At 47.0% G+C, this 14,882-nt stretch overlaps 1 protein-coding gene across 2 annotated transcripts in view; it reads right to left on the bottom strand.

The window, feature by feature from the left end:
* The window catches only part of KCNN2 (potassium calcium-activated channel subfamily N member 2), a 471,433-nt gene that overhangs the window by 144,293 nt on the left and 312,258 nt on the right, over positions 1-14,882 (bottom strand). For both annotated transcript variants that reach the window (XM_045486026.1, XM_045486031.1), the window contains exons 3-5: positions 12,708-12,910; positions 10,551-11,839; positions 9,808-9,903 (exon numbers count right to left, since the gene is read on the bottom strand). In XM_045486026.1, coding sequence (XP_045341982.1) covers positions 9,808-9,903; positions 10,551-11,839; positions 12,708-12,729 — 1,407 coding nt within the window. In that variant the 5' untranslated portion in view covers positions 12,730-12,910. The remainder of the gene's footprint in view (positions 1-9,807; positions 9,904-10,550; positions 11,840-12,707; positions 12,911-14,882) is intronic.

The following is a 14,882-nucleotide window of genomic DNA, read 5'->3' as shown; positions in this document are numbered from 1 at the left end:
AAAATGATCTTATATAGGTTCTATTTTTTCAGTATCCAAAATAAGGAAAAGGATTAAACTGATTACAGCCATATGATGGGGAAAAAAAATGGATCTATTAAGAATGTTTAATGGCATGGGGAAATCAATGGAAAATTACATGAAAAGAAATCCAAGTTTCTTTATACAGATACAAAGCAAATACCATATCCATCCACTTTGCATAAATACATTTTAACACAAATAATCATTATCTCTAGGTGGTGAGACTACACAAACATTGTTTCTTATGGCTTCTGTTTTGCCAATTTTCTACTACGAAGAGTTATTAATTTTATAATCCGGAAAGGAAAAAGAAACTTTTAAGAGGAAAGGCATTTGGTCATGAAGCCTACATTATTACAAAGTTTAAAATAGTAAGTGCGTCAACTTAACTGTCACTAGACTTGGAGATCATGAGACTGCAGTTCCCAAGGAATACGTGGATTCAGTGAGGGATCTGCTAGCCCTGGTGACATTCTTGTAGAGAAATGTGGGCTGGCTGATAGTCAGGGTTCACAGAGTTGCTATTACTTTTAAGGCTGTACCAAATATCACGAATGAGCAGATGTCTAACAACACAAAAGGTCCTATGTCCGAGCTCTGGCTGTGGCTGAGGAACTCATGCCTTGAGCCTGGGTTCCCAGGGTACATTTTTCAAACTCCCGGCTAGCGAGAAGCCCCGAGGAAGAGTTAAATGTGTCAATGGCAGGTGTGCAAATCGGGGGCGGGTGGGGGGGGGGGAACCACTAATATTAACCATGTTTCTGGAACAGAATTGAGCACACATTTGGGTCTCACCAACACAGCAACTCTACAACCAGCATTTTCTGAACCTAAATAAGTAAACACTGGAATTATGATTCACATGATTCTGACAGGCTGAAACACAGGTCTGAAACCAAGATGCTACAGAAGAGTGTCAATAAATATAGAGCCATACATTCAGTTCAAGAACAATTTTACAAGTGTTACTTGGCAAGGTTTGTGTGAGCAATGACCATTTTAGACCAACAACAGTCGGTACCATGTGGCATCTTTGACAAAGGATGTTAACAATCCCATCTGAAAGTGCTGAGTACATTTCTAACTTTCTTATTTGGAAAGGGAATTCAGCAACAGAGGGCAAGTACAGAAGAATATGATCAGGGACATTGTAAGTCTGATCAGGAACATTCAAAGAAACTGGGACTATTTAATGAGGAGGGCATTTAAGGGGAACTAACCAATGTTTGCTCTGTGATTCTACGAAGGTGGGGGGGGGGGGCATCCATTTATTCTGCTAAACTGGAAACTGCAGTCTGTCGTCTTTTGTCTCTACCACTCCGCTGAAACTGAGCGTCAAGGTCAGCAATGACCTTCAAATTTGCCACATCCAAAAGGTACTTTTCTACCCCACTGTAACAGACTCCACAGCATTCGATACATAGCACCGCGCCCCTCCTTACAAGACTGCCATCTGCTCGTCTGGGACACTTCACCTCACCTCTTTTTTTCTGTTCCTCCTTCACACAACCTATAGATGTCAGATGCTGATCAACTCTTGACTTCCTCATCTTTATTCTTGCTCAATGACTTCACCAATCCCCGTGGCTTTAAAAAGTCTCTACACTGGGGTGTCAAGGGGGCTCAGTCAGTTGAGCGTCTGACTCTGGATTTCGGCTCAGGTCATTACCTCAGGTTTTGGGATCAAGCCCCGTGTTGGGCTCCACACTCTCAGCGTAGAATTCTCTCTCTCCCTGTCTCTCTGTCCCTCTCCCCAGCTCACGCTTTCTCTCCCTCTTTCTCTAAAAAAAAAAGTCTCTACGCTGACCACACCCATTTAAAGTTCCACTACAGACTTTTCCTCAGAACTGTGTATAATCAGAAGCATTTCAAATGTTCTCTGCTAATACAAACTCCTGCCTCCGCATCTTTACCCTTCAATGTGTGTTTTCCCCAGGGCACCTGGGTGGCTCAGTCGGTTAAGCGTCCAACTTCGGCCCAGGTCACAATCTCGTGGTTCGTGAGTTCGAGCTCTGCATAGGGCTCTGCGCTGATGGCTCAGAGCCTGGAGCCTGCTTTGGATTCTGTGCCTCCCTCTCTCTACCCCTCCCCTGCTCGACTCTGTCTATCACTCTCTCAAAAATAAATAAGCATTTAAAAAAAATTTTTTTTTTAAATGTGTGTCTTCCCCTCCTAGCACCATAGGCTCAGTTGCTCTGACCAGAAACCTTGGATCTGTCCCTGCGACATCCCTTGCCCTAACCTGTCACATCCAACACGGTGCTAGGAAGTCCACTCCACCTTCAACATGGGTCTCAAGTCAGACTACTCCTCAACATCTCTCACTATGACACGGCTTCCCAAGAACCTCCTGATCATCTCCAGACCAGTCTGCTCAGAACATCAGCAAAAGGTCTGTTTAAACATGTTGGGTCATGACTCTCCCGTGCTTTAAATGTTCTGGTTTTTTTTTTTTTTTTTTCCTTAAAGCTTAGTCTGCCACCTCCTCTTCAAATATTTTTAAGTTTATTTATTTATTTATGTGCATGAGCGGGGAAGGGACAGAGAGAGAGAGGGGGAGAATCTCAAGCGGGCTCTGCACCGTCAGTGCAGAGCCCCACATGGGGTTCAAACTCACAAACCGTGAGATCATGAACTGAGCTGAGGTCTAGGGTCAGACGCGTAACCGACTGAGCCACCCAGGTGCCCCAACTCTTTAATGACTTGGAGGCCATGCACTTTGCAAAAAAAAAAGGAAAGAAAAAAGAATCTCCAAATCATTATCAAGGCCTCAAGACCTTTCAATATCACAATCCTACATCCTTGTCACTCCACACCCAATACCATTCTCCACCCTCTTGGGCCACACTGGTTTGCTCTCATTTTTTAAGTGCAGGAAACTCCTTCTGGTCACGAGGCCTTAGCACAAACTGTTCCCACACACTCTGCCAACTGCTGACGACTTCTTTTCTTTCATGCCTCAGTTTCAAAGTCAAATCCTTAGAGAATGCTCCCCTGATTACCCTGTCTGCTGTGTACCACCCCCCACACCTCCTATTATGTTCTACCTCGGCCCTTTCTATCCCCTTCCTGGCACTGATCATGACTTCCAAGGATTTTGTTTCTTAATATTTCCCTCTTTCCCGAACCCTGTGTCCTTGGAATGTCCTTATTCTCCATCCTATGTGCAAGGCTCAAAAACTTTTACAATGTGAAACAAGAAAGGAATAAAACCAGACTTGACCTCGATGTAAAGAAAATCTTCCTAAAACTAACAGCCATCTGGAACAGCCAGCCTTGTGGGCACAAACTGCGATTCACAGGAAAAGGGTTCAAGCAGAAAGGTGGGTGACCACTTTCATCTATGATGACAGAAAGGGATTTCCCATGCAGGGTGGGATACTGGGCCAGATAATCCCTTCCATGCAGATTCTGGTTTTACAAACAGAATTTGTAAGGAGTTTCAGGTTAAAAATACACTTCCAAAGTAGCAGACAGCCTATTATTTTTTCTGGAGCAGAAATTTTTCCTAAAGTGGCCCCGCAAAACCACTTGATATCCTGCCCAGCAGTGACTTCCTGAAGTGAAATCAGTGCGGGCTCCCTCTGCGCAGCCTGCCAGATGTGGTTGGGGACGAGGACAACCCACGGTGCCCTTCTTTCCAAGCTCTACAAACACGTGGCCCAGAAACAAGCTGGCAGATCAAGGAAACCCTCTTGCGGTAAACCTAAAGCTGCACTCTCCATTCATTTGTGACGCTGCTCTGTAAACACACCAGGATCGCTTTATTTAGCGTCACACCCATTAATAATGCAGCGATCTTTACAGAGGCAGGCAGAGAAAATTAGTCCTGAGTGATTTCGTTACTACAGCGTATACGTGAAGTCAAAGGGTCGGAGAGTCCCATTACAACTGATGTAGAAGCTACTGGCAATGCAGGTATCAGCCACAGAGCTGTCTGCCACAGGACAAAGCAATTCAGGCGAGTTCCCCACCTCTCTATCTTCTGGAGTCCTACCGCAATCCTCATCTACCTCGTTGACAAGAGCAGAGACCTCAGGACCCACGCACAAGCCCTCCTTCTTCTACTTTTTCAGCTTCCTTCATCTCTAAATGTTTTAAGTAAAAACATTAAAACGTGTGACAAATAGTCAGTCGCCCCTGGTGGCAGCATCTTTACCCGTGATTATTTGTCAGCAGATAAGGTACCACCAGATATCACACAATGTTGCAAATAAGCTTTGGAGGCCATAAGCTTTGCCCTTAAATTTTTCTCAAAAAAAAAAAAAAAAAAAAAAAAATCTGTTCTCAGGCAAATGAACTTTTTGAACTTTAAACAGCCAAAGATATTTAAAATTCCTTTTTGTAATTTCCAGGGTTAATGACGCTGTGGAGGAATAATGTGTGGGGAAGAAGTGAATGTATAAACTCTTTTGGAAGGGCTGGTGGGTAATGTCTTTCCATTTAAAACACAAATGCCCTTGGGGCACCTGGGTGGCTCAGTGGGCTAAACTAAGCGACCCAACTGACTCTTGAACAGAGTTTCTACTCAGGTCATGATCTCACAGTTTCATGAGTTGAAGCCCCGTGTTGGGATCTGCACTGACAGTGTGGAGCCTGCTTAGGATTCACCCTCTCCTTCTGTCCCTCCCCCGTCTCATGCTGTCCCTGTTTCTCTCAAAATAAATAAACTTAAAAAAAATTTACAACACAAACTCCCTTTGATTCAGCAATCGGACTCCTGGATATTTACCATATGCATATACTCTAATTAGTAGATTAAAGTCAGTATGCAAAAGAACATTCATTTGTGGTATTGCTTATAATAGCAAGAACCTAGAAAACTCAAAATGCCTATTAGTGAACCACGGTACAGCCATAAAATGGGATAATATTCTGGTGTTAAAAGAGAACGAGACAGGCCTCTATGTGTTGATGAGGAAAAACCTCCAACAGATATTAAGGAATAAAAGCAAGGGTTGTCTGTACCTCAACACGTCTAAAGAGTCATTTGTAAGAATTCTGGAAGAGTATATGAGAAACTTAAAAGTGGTCACCCCTCAAGAATAGGTCTGAGAGTATATGAAATGTGACTATCCCATTTATTTTAAATTCTCCTGTACTGTTTTATTACTACATGTATTATTATTTTATGAGTAAGAATGGTAACTCTATGCCATATTTTCTGCATGGTCTGGAAGCATCTACCTTCTCTTTGTAGGAGGGGGTAAGGGAGCATTCTCCCCAGGCTCCCCAAGGCAAGGCAGAGTCTGCTAAATGGGTGTTTGGCCACGCCTCTCCAGCCACAGCCTTCAGACATGATCAAGGCTCCTGCCCTCACTCACTCCTTCCTCCTTTGGGTGGCCTAGATGCATAAGTAGAAAGAATGTTTAATTTCTGTTCTTCCAGTTTTAGGTCTAAGTCATCCATCACTGAAAAGTGAACTTGAAAGAGAAAGAGTTAGTTATCCCACTGCAAAAGATACCAAAAGAACTATGAGTGTTTCCTCTAATGCTACTTATGTAATTATACTGTTACTGAGACAAGAATCAAACAAAAATGTTTTCAACTTTCAAGTATGTACCTGCGGTGCTTCCAAATTCCATGAGACCCAGAAAGATGGAGGTCCACGGGGCTTTCTTTCCCAATTTAGAATCTCGTGTTTTGTCTCTCTCAAAAATACTAAGCAACTATTTCATCTAAAATTGCTTCCACACAAGAAATTCAAGGATACTGAAGTTGCAAAGATGAAGTGGAATCTACATTCCAATTTTCCGATGTTGAAGATCTTAAAGGGTATTTGAACTTGACTGGGTACTTATTCCATCAAAGACATGCCCCCAATCCCATGGAGAAGGAGAGGAGGCAAAAAGGAAAGTCACAAGACATCATACCTCTGTTCTTCCTATTATATGACCTGAGACTTAAGAAGGGTAACCTTTCCGAATCATATAAAAGCAGTCCCTACAGTGTTTTTCCTTTTTCAGAAGACTGTGGGGGCTCCTGGGTGGCTCAGTTGGTTAAGCATCCGACTCTTGATTTTAGCTCAGGTCATGATCTCATGGTCATGAGATCGAGCCCCACACTGGACTCTGTGCTGACAGCACAGAGCCCCATCTCAAATAAATAAATTCACATTGGAAAAAAAAAGAAGACTGTGATACATAGGCATTTACTGAAGTTTATTTATTCATCATTCATTCTCGGGGTCAGGGTTTATTTTTGTTGTTGCTGCTTTGGCTTTACCAATGGATATATAGAAAGTAAAGCCAAATGTCTACTGGAAAAAAAAGTCTAATATCTACTCAGCTGCAAAACTGCTCCCACTAAATCTGATTTTATGGAAGCATTCTGACACACACATACATACACACAAGTGATTTCATTTTTGGTTGGGGAGGGGTATTCAAGTAATTAGTGGCAAGGACAAACTAAGGCTGGGTGCACTGAGCTGTCTGTGGTACTGAAAACGACACAAGAGCTGCAATGCACTGAGCTCTGTTCTTTCAAAGCCTCCTCATCACACTATTTTAATTCAGGCACTTCCGACCATGACTCACCTGAACCATCTTATTTTGCCAGAGTGTGTATAAACATTTTATAAAAGGTCACACTGACTTACTTTCCAAGGTTCTCCATGGAAATGTCAGGGCCTCCCCAAGCTTCGTTAAGCAATTCCGGTGGACAGAGAGCCAGAACTCTGGCTATCACGCTTTGCCTGAATGCAGTGAGAAATCATACCATGTACCAGAAACCCACACTAGCTAGCTCTCACCATCCAATCATCATGCTGGTATGCTAAATGGGAAAAGGAAAAACCTGTCTTTTAAGACCACATGCTACATCCAAAGACATGCTCTGATCAGCAACATAACCCCTGTGCTGAATTCTTTCACTCAGAGCAACTCAGTATGTTTGGAACTATTAACAGTAAACTGAAAAACTCCTACTTGCTTAAAACTTATGAAAGAAATACACCTATAGCAGTGACATCAATAAGTAGAAAGAAAGAAAGAAAGAAAGAAAGAAAGAAAGAAAGAAAGAAAGAAAGAACAATTCTTCATTTTCCATACATATATGCACAAACCTGTGCACTTACTTAGTTCCACCGGGCTTCAGGGTGAACTACTTTGGTGATACCACTGACTCTATTATCTCAATAAATTAGTACGTGTTTTTCTGGCCTCTTTACTTCCAGCTCAGGGTCCTCAAGTGTATTTAGTCTATTTAGTCCTTTCCCCAATTTATACATTTTTAAAAGCAACTCAGATAAGAATTTGCAGCTTCAGCATGAGGAAGAAACGCCCTCAGATAAAATGCTGAGTGTAAAAGTGACACCCAAAACAACCAAATGATATTACCCGAGCATCTATCTTTAAATTCTCTTCAGTGTGGCTGCTTTAACAGAAACTATATATCATATAAAATAAACCCAATTTAAAAAATCTAACATCCTGTGATATTTATGTCGCCTGAACAGTAGAGAAGTTCACTGTGCTTACAAGTTTTAGAGGAACAACTCATGTCCTCAATTTTGTCACCCATGCCATACATCTTCTAATCAATAGATCTGTGCATTTATGAAACAGAAATAGTCCTCAAAGTGAGCCAGTGAATGGAATTCCAAGGGTGAAAAATCTTTAAAAATATGATTCCTTGTATTTTTATTAGTTTCTAGAAGGCTCAAGAGTGCTAATATGGTATCAAAAAAATTGTTAACAACACATAATTAACATGTGGCCACTCCTCACAAAGTCCTTTAAGTTATTTACAAAAGCCTCCCGATGATTCTGAAAAAGTCAGTGTTTTCAGGCAGAAGACACTTTGCTCTTGATATCATCCAATGTCTCCCTAGAGAATGCTCATGTAGCTGTGTGCTTTTCAGAAGGAAAGCCCAATGGTGAGAAAGCCAATGCTTACTAAACACACCAGTAAGCTCTCTTTCCAGGACGAATGAAGTAAAACCACTCTAGTCCCCAAGTTTTTTGTTTTCAGTTACTTGATTTTTTAAAAAATACCTGAGAAGATTTTAATACATTGAACCTATCCATATTCCAAACTTTTAGATTTAGAGAGAAAACATGGACAAAGAAGCTATCTGGACTAGACGCTGGAGGTCTGGTCACACTCTGCCCTGTATTGCTGGGCAATCTGGCAATCTACTCACCCCTTACGATTTCAGATTCCTCATCAGTAAACTGAGTCAAAGGACCATTCAGTCCTATTTTGTTCCTCCCAGCTCCAAGTGTCTATTCTTAAAGTCAAAACAATAAGCTATGCTCATTATGTGTCAAGTCATATTTTAGTATCGCTAAAAAATGTTCTCGAAAGAGGGGCGCCTGGGTGGCTCTGTCCGTGAAGCGTCTGACTTCTCGATTTCAGCTCAGGTCGTGATCTCACTTTTCTTCAAAAAGAAAAATGTCCGAAAGAATCTCAGAAGCCCCCGATCACAAGCACTGAATTAAAACGGCCCTCTGCATATTATTAAAGTGTTCCAATGTGCGTTCGCCTTGTTCGGCCAGTACAGTTTTATGACTTACCTTTGAATATTCTCACTCTTGATTCACTAACTTTATCCCTTCAAAGTGGCACTGTCCCAAGTTTCTGCAAATGTTAAAGTAGGATGAAGGAATTCTCCAGGCTCCTTTAGGGCCAGGGGTGTCTTTATTTTGTTTGCATGATAGTTAAAATTGGTTTCTTCCATGTTTGGTATGTGCTTGCTAATTACTAACCTAAAACTGATTTAACTTATAATTAACGCTCAATCATTTAAATGGCAAGTTCCATATAATGTTTTAAATTTAAAGGCAACTACAAAGGAAAGTATCCTAAATGTGAGGGTTTAATAGTTCCAAAAAATACTCAACAACTGCTCCCCCAACAAAAAAAAAAAAAAAAATCAGAAAATACGTATCAGTGTAAATTCCAAACTGGAAAATCCTGCTTAATTTTTGAAAACTCTAGTTATTTTACTTCATAAACCTTCCTATTCCTCTGACAGAAGGCTACAGCCAAGTAAACAACTCAAAGATGACCCACGAATTTTATACAAGGATTGTGAAATTGTTAGTAATGGCCAAATCTAACAATAGAGTTCCTGGCTGCATTTAAACAGAACATTTCCTAACAAGGCTGCTCACAAGGGCAGTGGCCTTTGCCCTTAAATGATATTAAAAAAAAAGAAGGCAATGTAATGATTGTAGCTAAAAATCGACCCAACTACCACATATACAGAATTTGTATGCTAACCTTAGAACGGATTTTTTTTTTCTTTAATGTTTGGGGATATGGAAAGAGTTTGGGTTTTTCTCATGTCTTATTTACATATATTAGCTAGGAATAACATGCGCTTATTTTCTTCTAAGAGACATTTCTTCTCTAATGTCTACGTTATAAAAAATACTGTACAGAGATGGACCCTGTCTTCTGTAATGACGCACCCACTGGGAGTGGGTGTACCAATCAAGAATACACATTTATTTACCCTACCGATTAAGGCTAGCACCTAACTGGCCTTAAGGAAAGCAAATGCAGTGACTGATTTAGAGAACTGTATCTACCTGAAGAATAGAGGGGGAAATCTTAAAGGTTTAAAGGGTAGAACCCAGAAGCGACTGCATGTTAACATGCTGTGTTGTTTTGTTTTGAACTTCTTGAAAGAACAGGTCAGGTGCTAACGCAAGACTACAGCGTGTGTCTTCTGTAACCTCAAGCAAGGACACAAGGGCTTGGAAAAAGCTGCCTTGCTTGTCCAAGCAGGCGGCAGCGCTCTGGGTCATTCATAAATAGCAGAGCCCAAGTTACCTGTATTTCCCTGGCGTGGTACACGATGATCAGCCCGAGCAGGATGATTGTGGAGAGACTGATAAGGCATTTCAGAGCTAAGGAATACAGTGACGCCTGCAACACAGTCAGACAGAAGCACTTTTAAGAAACAAGTACTTTTGACCACCTTCCGGGGGTGGGGGTCAGTCAGTCCCCAGCAAGTGGAATCGAACTCCCAGGAGGAGGATGGGGATGAGGGGAGTACCTGTCTTGGCTCTGTGATCTGTCAGATCACTTGGCCTCAAAGGGAAGGGAGAGGAGAACAGGGCAGGCGGATGGCCAGGCAGCGCATCCGCGCCATCACAGACTCAAGCGCAGATCCTGGCTCTGGAAACCGAGAGCGAGTTATTGCTGAGTTTAAGCGCTTTGGGTTGAAAGGGGCCTCTGAAATCCCGAGCACACATAAAAGAATAGAGCAGGCTTTCCCCCACTGACTCCTGGAGCTACTTATTTAATGTGCCCAAATGAGCTGGGCACTCGCTGCCTCTAGAACTTTGGCTGCACACAGAAAGGCTTCCTCTCCTAGAGTTGCCTGGAGGATCAGGGGTGCGTCCGAGCCGTGCTCACCGTCCCGGCGGGCACCTCCGACCGTCCAGAGGAGGCTCGGGACCCGCCGGCAGAGAGTTCCCACCAGTGCTTACCCCAACCACCCAGCGTCCGGCCCGCGGCCCCGGAAGGCTGGGGCGGGGGGGAAGGGGGGGGGAGTGGATTCCAGTGCCTACCTTGTCGTAGGCGCCCCACGACAGCTCGGTCTCGATGACCATGACCACGATGCCGAACATGCCGAAGATGAGCGCGTAGTCGCTGAGCCGCTTGCGCTTCTCGAACAGGGCGCGCCGGTGGCCCAGCTTGTAGCCGATATTCTGGTTCTTCTTTTTGCTGGATTTGGTGCCACTGCTGCTGCCATGCCCGCTGCCGCCGCCGCCACCACCACCGCCGCCTCCAGCGCTGCCGCTGCCACCGGCTCCGTAGAGCGCCAGGTTATTGGAGTTGTTGTGCTCCGGCTTAGACACCACGATCTCCGGGGCTGAGGACGAAGCGGCGGCGGCGGCGGCTGCAGACGGGGAGGACGCGCAGCCACCTCCTCCGACGGGCGCGGGGGGCTGTAAGGGCTGCGCCTCCGAGTCCATTTCGTGCAGGTTCCGGCGGGACGCGCTCAAGTTGCTGAGCGGCCGCATGACGCCCCCGTTGTACCTGCAGCTGCTCATGGCTATTTCGGTGAAGGGGTTGCTCTCGCGGCGCGCCTGGGGCTGGTGGTGCTGGTGGTGCGCCGGGTGCGGGTGGTGGTGGTGGTGCGAGAGCGGGGGCCCGGAGCCCAGGCTGCCGAGGCTGCCCGTGGGGCTGGCGGCGGGCTGCAGGCTGTGGCACTGGTGGTACTGGGAGGCGGACGCCGGCTGCTGCGTGTACTGCTGCCGGAGCGCACTGGCATGGCTGGACGGCGTCAGCTCGCTCACATTGAGCTGGCTGCCCCGGCGCGACGAGCAGCAGCAGCAGCACGACGAGCCCGACAGCGGCGAGGAGGTGCGGGTCCGGAAGGCGCCGCCGGGCGAGGAGGTGCGGAGCAGCAGGGACAGGTTATCCCCCGCCCCCGCCCCCGCCGCCGGGGCACCGGAGGAGGCGCAGCTGTTGCACCGGAGGCATGGGCTGCTGCCGCCGCTGCCCGGCTGCTGGTGCGCGAGGTGCGGGTGGTGCTGAGGGTGCGGGAGGGACGCGAAGGGCGGGCACGGCTTGTCCTGGCTCTGTTGCTGCTGCTGGCAATGCAGGTGTGAGGAGCGCGGTGGCGGCGGCGGCTGCTCTGAGAAGAAGCCGCGCTGGAACTGCAATGGGGTTTCCATGTCAGGGCTGTTAAAGCTGCAGGGAGACCAGGCGGTGGTGCACCCTGCGCAATGCGTTATGGTCGGGAGCGGGGACTCCTGCTGCTGGTGCGAGGAAGGGCCCATGCCGGCTCCGGTAGAATCCAGGCGGAGAGTCCGATTGGTCGGGCGCACCAAAACAATGGGCATGACATCACCTGCGGGGACCGAGACTGAGTTTGCGGCGCGCGCGGCTTAGGGGAGCGCGTGTGTGAAAGAGAGATGGGGAGGGAATCTGCAGGATGAGAACCCTGGGGTGCGCAGGCCAGGGCAGAGTGGGGGGGGGGGGGCACCTGCCGTTTGGGAGCGCCTGGGAACAGCACCCGGCTGGGGAGCCCCAGGCAGTGCGGCCGGGCTGCAGGGAAACGAGAGAAGAAAGGGGCGTCCCTGCCTCCTTCTTTCCTTCCCTCCCTCGCCGCCGCCCCCCCCCCCCCCCCGCCCCAGCTGGTGCCGGACGCGCAGTCTAGATCACCTGCGCCGGGCACTGCAGCACGTTGGGCCACCCCAGCAGTGGGTCAGGCGCGGGGACAGTGCGGAACCCCTGCCACTCGTCCGCCCGCGTGCACGCCTCGCTGGGCTGCAGAACAGCAGCCCCCTCGCCTCACGCCCACCTCTCCCCAGTCGTCCCGCGGAGAGTGGGCAGCGGGCTGCCCGCCAAATAACTGCGGGGGCACCCGCTTAGGAGAGAAAAAGTTTGGCGACTGGCTACGCCAGTGCAGCAGGGCTTAGGGAGAACCCCGGAGCCTGAGCCCAGGTTTGGCCGTGGCGAGTTCCGAGCGAGCCCCGCGCCGCGATCATTCCCCCGCCGCTCGGCTCCGGGGCCCGGGAGTCAGGATTGGCTGAGCGGCGCTCCGGCCCGAGTGCGCTGCGGCGCTGGGAGGGTTAACCGCCTTGGCACTCGGGGCCGGGGGAGGATGGGGGCGGGGCCGGAGGAGGGGATCCCCACCGTCCGCGGGAGGAGCCCGCGCGGGCTTCCCGGGTCCCCCTGGCGGGGGCGGAGGGCTTTCCCAGCTACCGCCCGCTCACATTTGCGCCTTCCGCGGAACATGAGGGGCTGGCGCCCCCGGCCGCCGGGTCCCCGGGCTCTGGCGCTCTGGCCCTCTGGCTTCCCCAATGGGTAGGTCCGTTGGCTTCTGCGGCGGTGGAGAGGCGGCTTGCTCGAGGGTACGGGGGCTGCTCAGCGGCCGCCGGCCGCCAGCGCCTCTTCTGTTCCTCTTCCTCCTCCCCACCTGCAAAGCACAGACAAAGCAAAGGCGGGTGTCACTGATGCGCACACACCGAGCATCTCCTTGGCGGAGCCCTGACTGCGGCGGCGGGTGGGAGAGGGGCCTGGAGCGGGCTGATTCGCACCGGTAGTTACAGCCTGGCTGGGAAATTATTAATAACGACAACTCCGGCTGAATGTCCACTCCGGGGACAGTGCTGGAGTTTGGCCGGAGTCGGGTATAATTATTTACTTTCTAATAAATCCATGAAAATGGCATTTTGTGTCTCACCAATTTCCTGCAATGTGCTCTTCTCTTAGGGGATATACCAACACAAAGCAGTAGGGGACCCTTTTCGAGGGCTGTGACTGTTCCGTCTTAAGCCCTTCTAGTTCGTTTTTCTTTGTAAATTGAAATCCCCATCTCCCCGAGGAAGGAAATGGCAGACACTAGCCAGCTGAATATTTGTTTCCGTTTTAAATCGTAATTTTAAAGCGTGATTTTTATGATCAATATTATAATGAATTAGACCAAGAAATTGGAGTGTAAGCAGATAACCCTCATTAGGTAATTGGAATTTTCAGCTGGATCCAATTTCTTGCTATTCTACTCGGCATCTGCCCTGAAGTTGCTTACCAGGTACCTTGTCCTCACAGTGTGTGTGCGCGTTTTCAATGCCATGGAGTGAATAATTCATTTTAGGATATCCTTTGGACACGGGTTAAACAATTTTAATGTTTTGTACGTGCAAGTAAACAGATCCACAAGAAGAAAAGGACAGGGTTGCTTTTAGGCCCTTAGACCTCGACTTCAGACACTGAGTACTCTCACAATGGACAGTTTTCAATAGCCTTGGTCAAGCGTAGAATTTGAATAGCTAAGAAGTGGAGACAGCATTTTGTTTTTATCATCTCCCATGATTTTTGGCAATTCAATGAAACATGTTTAGAATTCTGAAAGTCATCGAATCGCTGGGGTGGCTGAGTAGATAGTGCATGAATTTCGTGGTGAGCATGACCATTGCAAACAATTCTAATGAGCTGAATTTCAAATGACAATGAAGCCTTCAAAATCAAAAGTGATTCACCTGCTGGGGTGAAACAAAATTCAACTCAAGCACAAAATCAATCATACATTCCTTTTCACTTTATAACCCATCCTATAGGCTTCTTCCAGTTGCTCTGTGTAGCTGAATCGAATGCAGGGGATGCCTGGGTGGCTCAGTCAGTTAAGCAGCAGACTCCATTTCAGCTCAGGTCATGATGTCAGGGTTGGTGAGATCGAGTCCCTCATTGGGCCCTGCACTGACAGCACAGAGCCTGCTTGGGATTCTGTCTGACCCTCCCCCATACGCATGCTCTCTTTCAAAATAAACATTTTAAAAAAGAGAAAAGTTTGATTCTTCTTTACAAATTAAATTCTTCAAGGAAGGGTTACCACGGTAAATCACTACTTTGCTTAACCTTTCATAAATTTAGAAAAAAGAGGACATAGTTGCCTCCCCAAATATCACAATTGTTGCCAGCTGCAAATTAGGTATAAGGTTGTAAGGTATATGGTGTAAAACACCATAAGGAATGGCTGTGTTCTATGTATCACACTGACTTTCTCAAATAGCAAGTTCAAGGCTTCAAAGAGAGGTTCCATACACAAAACAACAGGGACAAAATATCATGTCGTTTGCCATGTGTATCTCTATGCCTTGGTTAGAGATTAGGTGCAGTACCATGAATCATAGAGAAACAAAGAGCATTGACTAAGATTTACGGCAATGACGTACGGAGTTCCCATCGCTCACAAAGGGAGCTCAGGGGGAGGACAGAATGCATACAGTAAGAAAGAAATGGAGATCTGACCCACAGTGTAAGGAATTGCCAGAATACCAAAACTCAGATTGATAGTGCTTCCACCCAGCTGGTATTTTTTTTTTTTTTTTAAAGCTCATGAAATCATAACATGGAACTCGCCGTGACTGGGGAGAGAGAAGTCAATCAGA

This window comes from Leopardus geoffroyi, chromosome A1 (genome assembly GCF_018350155.1).
Source record: "Leopardus geoffroyi isolate Oge1 chromosome A1, O.geoffroyi_Oge1_pat1.0, whole genome shotgun sequence".
Classification (NCBI taxonomy): Eukaryota; Metazoa; Chordata; class Mammalia; order Carnivora; family Felidae; genus Leopardus; species Leopardus geoffroyi.
Note: the sequence above shows the minus strand (reverse complement) of the source record. Positions and strands in the feature narration are given on the sequence as shown.